At 34.6% G+C, this 6448-nt stretch overlaps 1 protein-coding gene across 1 annotated transcript; it reads right to left on the bottom strand.

Annotated features, from left to right (window-relative positions):
- Window positions 1-5086: 5086 nt before the first annotated feature.
- On the bottom strand, window positions 5087-5921 carry LOC108361237 (uncharacterized). The gene is made up of 2 exons (XM_017613810.1): window positions 5814-5921; window positions 5087-5731 (listed from the first exon to the last, which is right to left on the bottom strand). Exons 1-2 carry the CDS (start codon window positions 5919-5921, stop codon window positions 5087-5089), a joined length of 753 nt encoding a protein of 250 aa, XP_017469299.1.
- Between the last annotated feature and the right edge of the window lie 527 nt (window positions 5922-6448).

Genomic DNA, 6448 nt, shown 5'->3' with positions numbered 1-6448 from the left:
TTTTAATTAAAAAGGCCACAACAACTATAATTAAATAACAAAAATTTAAATATTAAAAAAAAAAATGTTCCCTGTCATTGGGATTCGAACCCACGACTTCCCGTCTTACTACACAGGATGAACTAATTAAAGTACTCATATTTCTACGTATTGCCGGGTAAATTTTTTCTCTTCATATGGATAGCACTGTTCTCTCCCATCTTAACAAAAAGTTGTTTTAAGATGTCTATGATTGACACAACTTAAAAATCTATTCTAAACTTAAAACTGTATTTTAACAAGAATGAGTTTTAACTTGCGACTATGACTATGGGCCAATATGTTTCACTTAGCTGCATTCATTTCACACTAATATGCTCATAGGCACTTTTTGTCACAACTTCAACTCAGAATTAGCACAATAAACTTAGCAAATAGAAAGCCAAAATCAGAGCACAATATAAGTACAACCTCACAGCTTGACGTTTGCTTTGACTCAGACTGCTTATATGCTTGAAACTACAATTAACTTATCAAACGATTCCTAATCTTTGACAATACATGTTTGACTTCATTCACCACGATCTTGAAAACTGACCAAATCGGCGTGAGCAAATCCATAGTCCTGCTATATTATTTAAACATCCGAAAACATTAAAACGTTTGAAATAAATCTCATCTCAGTTTTTTTGTATTTTTCACTTGGTTGCCGAAGTAATGAAGAATTAAAAATTCATAAGAGAAAATTATAGTTATTGTACGGTTTATCTTAATCTACCTTATCCTGAGTTTCGCCTGAAAAAAAGATTCACCCGAAAATTTGTCATCCGCCCATAGTAAAACCATGGAGATCAAGAGCGAAAAGTGAACCGGTTCGGGGAAAATAAACTCATGATAAGGCCGAATATCTTTAAAACTTGTAGACTTATTGAAAAATGATAAATGGACGTGAGGTACTAAATTTTATAAACTTCAATTTGATATATCGTCCTGTTTATAACAATTAATGCATTCCATAGATATTACGAGTTTCATTTTCAAAATTCATCCACTTTGATTCAATTGCGCGGGCTAAAGTTAAGTTTTAAATTAATCCTTCGTGGCCAATAGCAATTTTCTTAGACCTAAGACAACATATTATTACTATTATAATACGGTCAAATGTCTTTTATTTTCCCCATGCAAAATCGACCCCGCCTACTACACGTGTATGTTAAATCATTGTACAAATTACTAAACCGTACCTAAGTTTCTCGATAAGGAGCAACAAACATTCTTTTTTTGGTCGTTCATATAGAGCAGTGGATCAAAATATAGGTATATGCGAAAGGCAAAGAGTCAAACTTTCTGAAACGGGCCACTAAAAATTAAGTAGTAGAATTTCAAATATGTTTTGGCAGATATTCAAAGGTCTATATGTGAAAATTAATATCTTAAAATATTTTTTCAAGATTTCAATTTTTCACAAATTTATTCATAAATGAATTTTTGACCTTCTTTTCATTAATTTTATATATTATTTGCTATATTTCCGTAAATATTCAATGAAAAATAACCAGATTTTAATGGCGTATTCAGAAAAAGTAGCAGAATCGAAAAAAATATTCATATTGGAAAAATTTGATTTTTTAATATCTTTAAATAATAAGAAATTCCCCAATAAACAATTGACAATTTAACTGACTTCTCCTTGTGTTAAACAAAAACAATTTTACGATCTTATTCTATAAAGTGTACACTCACAATTCGTGCAAAAATATTTTAGTGCACTCCAGCCCATAAAAAAGTACGAATGTTTAAACATTATCGTGGATACGCGAAACCACTACCGATGTTGGAACACAGCGCCGATAAACCATGCTTACGTTTTAAAAAGCATATAGGTATATTCATATTACATATGTTAATAATTCTTACGATTTATTCTTTTTATCAGCCTTATCCTGAGTTTCGCCCGGAAAACAATTCACCCGAATTTTTTCCGTTCACACGAACAGAATATATGTATTGTGAATTCCGCCCGAAAAATGTTTCACTTCGAAATCAGCTGTTAATATTCGAACATAAGAATAACAAAAGTGGCAACTTTATTAAACGCGGACATTTTTTTAGCAGGCATAAAATTAAATAATTAAAGAAAAACACAAAATGAATTCGATAGTAATACGTGTGCTTTTGGAGGAAGAAGAAAATTGCATTGCACGGGCAAATAGAAGACGATTGAGAGATAGTTCTAATCCTCTGGAGGTGGCTGAGATTCCGTAAGGAAAACAAAATTCATTGTTTGTATAAATTTACTAAATTTAATACTTTCAGGTTTAAGAAATATTACAGAGTAAACAAAGAAGTTTTAAAATATTTGTTGGATGTGCTGACTGCCTCTTTACCAGTGTCAAAACAGAAATTTGCAATTCCACCAATCGTTAAGCTGAGCGCCTCACTGCGCTTTTTTGCGGAGGTTGGATACCAAAAAGGAATTGGTAAAGACTTTGAGGTTGGTTTAGCGCAATCGTCTTTCAGTCAGGTCCTCTCCGAGTGCTAGCAATTTTCGAGAGGATATTATGCGCGCAGTGGATAATTTGGCCAATCCGGAAGAGCAACGGAAAATTGCTCAAGATTTTTATTCGAAGTTTAGCATTCCGGGCGTTGTAGGATGCATCGATGGAACTCATGTCAATATCGTATCACCAGCGATAAACAAACATTTATTTTACAATAGAAAGGGAACATGCAGCATTAATGCCTTACTTGTAAGTATCGTGCATTTAAAAAATGTTAAAATGAATAAACAAAAATGTGTGTGTGTTTCCAGGTGTGTGACTGCGAAATGAGGATTCGATTCATAGATGCAACGCACCCTGGAGCATGCCACGACTCTTTTATTTGGAATTTGAGTGCCTTAAGACACAAAATGGAGGAAGATTATTTGCAAAACAACACTAACGATTGGTTATTAGGTACATTCATACTGATACATAAAGGTACTGATGAAATGTATGTAAATAATAAACTTTTATTGAATATTCTTTATGGGATGCTGGTTATCCTCTAGAGCCGTGGCTACTAACTCCATATAAAATACCTGAGTCTGGATCGAACAAAGCCAAATTTAATGAAGTCCATTCCCAATGCCGCAATATCATTGAGGACAAATGGTGTCCTTAGGAATAGATGGAGATGCTTGCTTTCTGCCAGAGAGTTGTACTACGATCCCAAACAAGTAATAAAGATTACCAATGTATGTGGAGCGTTGCATAACATTCGCATTCATTATAAAAGTAACATCGAATCTCCAGATATTGAAGTAGTTGTAAGTGGTCACGAGATCTACGCTAATGATGACGTGCAAAACGTATTGAACTAAATTCGAGCTATTTGGCTGCTGGACAACGAATAAGAACAAATATTACCAACTCCCTCTGACAATCAATCTGTCTTTGTATTTATTTAAACAATAAATAAAATATACTTGCATTCAAATTTTTTTTTATTAAAACAAGATTTCTTGACGCTCTTACATTCGCAGCTTCTTAGGTTAAAAATTTAACGTTCGTTGTTGACTATAACTGACATAATAACCTAAAACTATTATCTAAACAAAAATCAGTTCATTATCATGATTCAATTATTAAAGGTTTTGTAAGTAGCTTTTTTCTAAAATTTGGCACTCCCACCCACAGGGATGGTTTATGGAAGCAGGGGAAAAAGGGGAAGAATTCAATCACACTTCCTAAAATGGGAGCTAAATTCCATAAAAAGGTGTGGATAATAGTGAATGGTGGTATTTTAAAACAAAAACGAATTTGATTTAATTATTTAATTTAAACAAGCTTATTTACATCGAATATAACCCCCGATTGTTATTGAAAATAAATATTTCTATGTATATACCAAACTTGCGTACGTCAGATGGCGCATAACTCGAGAATGGATGGTCCACTTTCAGCTTTTTTTTTTGTTTTATTTGTTTGACAGATGATGGATATGAAGAAGCTATTTGTTTGTGGAAAATATGCAGTATTTATTAAACAAAAAAAACGGCAAATAAAAAAATTTGGAGCTTACGTTTCCTTCGCGGATATGGCTCGATTGTTTCGAATATGGTAATTCGAATTCTTTGATGTCGCACTTTCAATATTCTGGGGAGACTATACAACTGTCAGAATATTAACCATTCGCCGGGTTGCCCGAAAATTTGAATGATTAAAAATATCAAAATATAAAAAAATATAAAAATATTCGCCATAAAAAGGCGTTTGCATTGTTCAACTTTGCATTCTACTTTCAACTAATCGCGTTCAACAAAGTTGGTCGCCAGCCAACATTCGCCTCGTGCGTAAACCTTTTAAGTGTGCAATTACATACATCGCGCCATTGACTAAACCGAGCTGTCGGGTGACGATTGGGCCTATGGATGCGGTTTGGCAATATTATATTGCGTCAAAGCCTCATTCGGAGACACCAGGAGTGTGTTGTGGAGGACAATACCTAAATACCTTCGTTGGCTCATTTACCAAAACCATTGCATGCTTTACTTTACAGCGACTTGGCAGAATCAAGAGGTCTCCACGAATATCGACAAATATATTTCGGCATTTAAGAGAATTTCGTCTCTTTAGCCTACATTGAATTTCTGTAGTCCAACGATGCTCACCCATTTTGTCTTGTTGGCGCCAGCGAATGAAGAACAAACATTTCTTCAAATTTGAAAAGTAAAAATTTCACTACTAACAATTTAAAAATGTTCTTAAAACTTGCAAAGATATTTGGAAAAGAAATATCACTGTTTTTGTTTTTAGGAGTATGGTGGGAGTGTCATTGATAAAATTAGAGCGAGAGAAAGTTTTTCTTACAAAACCTTTCATTATTGAATCATGGTTCATTATCACAAAAACTCTTTGCACTTAAATGTCAATATAACGTATATAATTCATTGTTGACTAAGCCTATACTCTAAAAAAAAATCAGTTCAGTATCACAAAATTCTCATTAAACTTAACCTAGGAAGTAAAATTAATTTATACAAAAAAAAAGTTAAAAAGAAACAACCCAATCTCATAAAAAAAGTAAAGTAAAAGAAAGTCATAGGAAATATTTACATAAGACTTTAGTTCCGAGCCTTTTTATGACGAAGCAGTACTAGCTTTTCCTCTTTGATTTGAAGCATGCGGCGCTTTATTGCAAGGTCTTCCTTTTTTAATTTTTCCTTCGCTAAATTGTGCCGCTTCATTTCAGCCAGATGCATATTCCTTTGCCGATTTGATCGCTCCAAGGACCGATGCAATCTTTTTAAATTTATTTGCGTTTGCTCCGCATTTTCTACCATAAGCCATACAGCTTCCCCTATTTTGGAACATAGCTCCTCTTGGTTTTCTAGTTCCTTCATAGCGACCTCTTGCATGCTCATTTTTGAAGTTCTGCGCACAGGTACTGAAGTTCGGCCATTTGACATGCGTAGTGATGTTGCATTGCTTTGACTATTGTCCAAAACATCAGACATTGCGACATTGCTGCAGCTGGGAACAGAATCGTCATTGCTCTCATTACTTGGGCTGCTGCCCGTTGTAGGCAATCCAAATGCTTGTGAGGTACCCACACCCTCCACTGCTTCCTTCATACCCACAAGCTCGTATATTGTCTCTTCGGATGGCGAAAACTTTTGTGTTCTATTTGGGCCTCTTCCTGTTCCTCTTTCCATTGCTTTGTTTTGTGACGCCTTTTTCCGCACATAACGCTTTTGGTCATTCCAAGCCTGCGAAAAAAAGAGCTTGTTATAACCATAGCATAGTAATGGTACATAGTCGTACCTTTTTCCATTCGGACTAATTTTTTACTGGAGGGCCTGCGCTATTCAATTCCAAAGTCAATTGTTTCCGAAATTCTGCGAGATTCTCCCTGATTTCCCTTACGAAGCCCCGGGCAAGGTCATGATTTTCTTCCATCCTACTCAGCAGGATATCACTTTGAACTTTATTTATTGCTTTACTCCTGAAATGAAATAAAATGTAGTTTCATTGCAGGTAAAATTATAGTTTTTCATATAAAAAGTAAAAACTTACAAGTTGCAGCTATTTTGTTCGCGCCTCAAAACAAAGTGAAATATTTCCACAGAAATGGCTACCCTTTTCGCCCGGAAATAGAGTTGCCGATAAGCGAAAATTATGTTCAAAAGCGAAAAATTTTCCGGCGAAATTCATATTAAGCGAAAAGTGAAAAGTGAAGATTTTCGGGCGAAAATGAAACTCAGGATAAGGCTGATTAATAATTATTGAAATCTCAGTGCCTAAATTTATTTTCGAAATCATGATGGTCCTAAATTCTGAGAATCTTGAGTACAGACTAGAGGTGTGTATAAATGAATTGAAATAATAATAATATAATAGATTGGCGCTTACACATATGTTAGTGTTTGGCCGAGCCTCTCCTCCGATCTGTGGCGCGCGCCTTGATGTTGTCACACAAAGCGGAG

Source organism: Rhagoletis zephyria, unplaced genomic scaffold (genome assembly GCF_001687245.7).
Source record: "Rhagoletis zephyria isolate East Lansing unplaced genomic scaffold, Rhagoletis_zephyria_1.1 Rzeph_scaffold_00720, whole genome shotgun sequence".
Lineage (NCBI taxonomy): Eukaryota > Metazoa > Arthropoda > Insecta > Diptera > Tephritidae > Rhagoletis > Rhagoletis zephyria.
The sequence above is the reverse complement of the archived record's forward strand: the minus strand, read 5'-3'. Positions and strand labels throughout refer to the sequence as shown.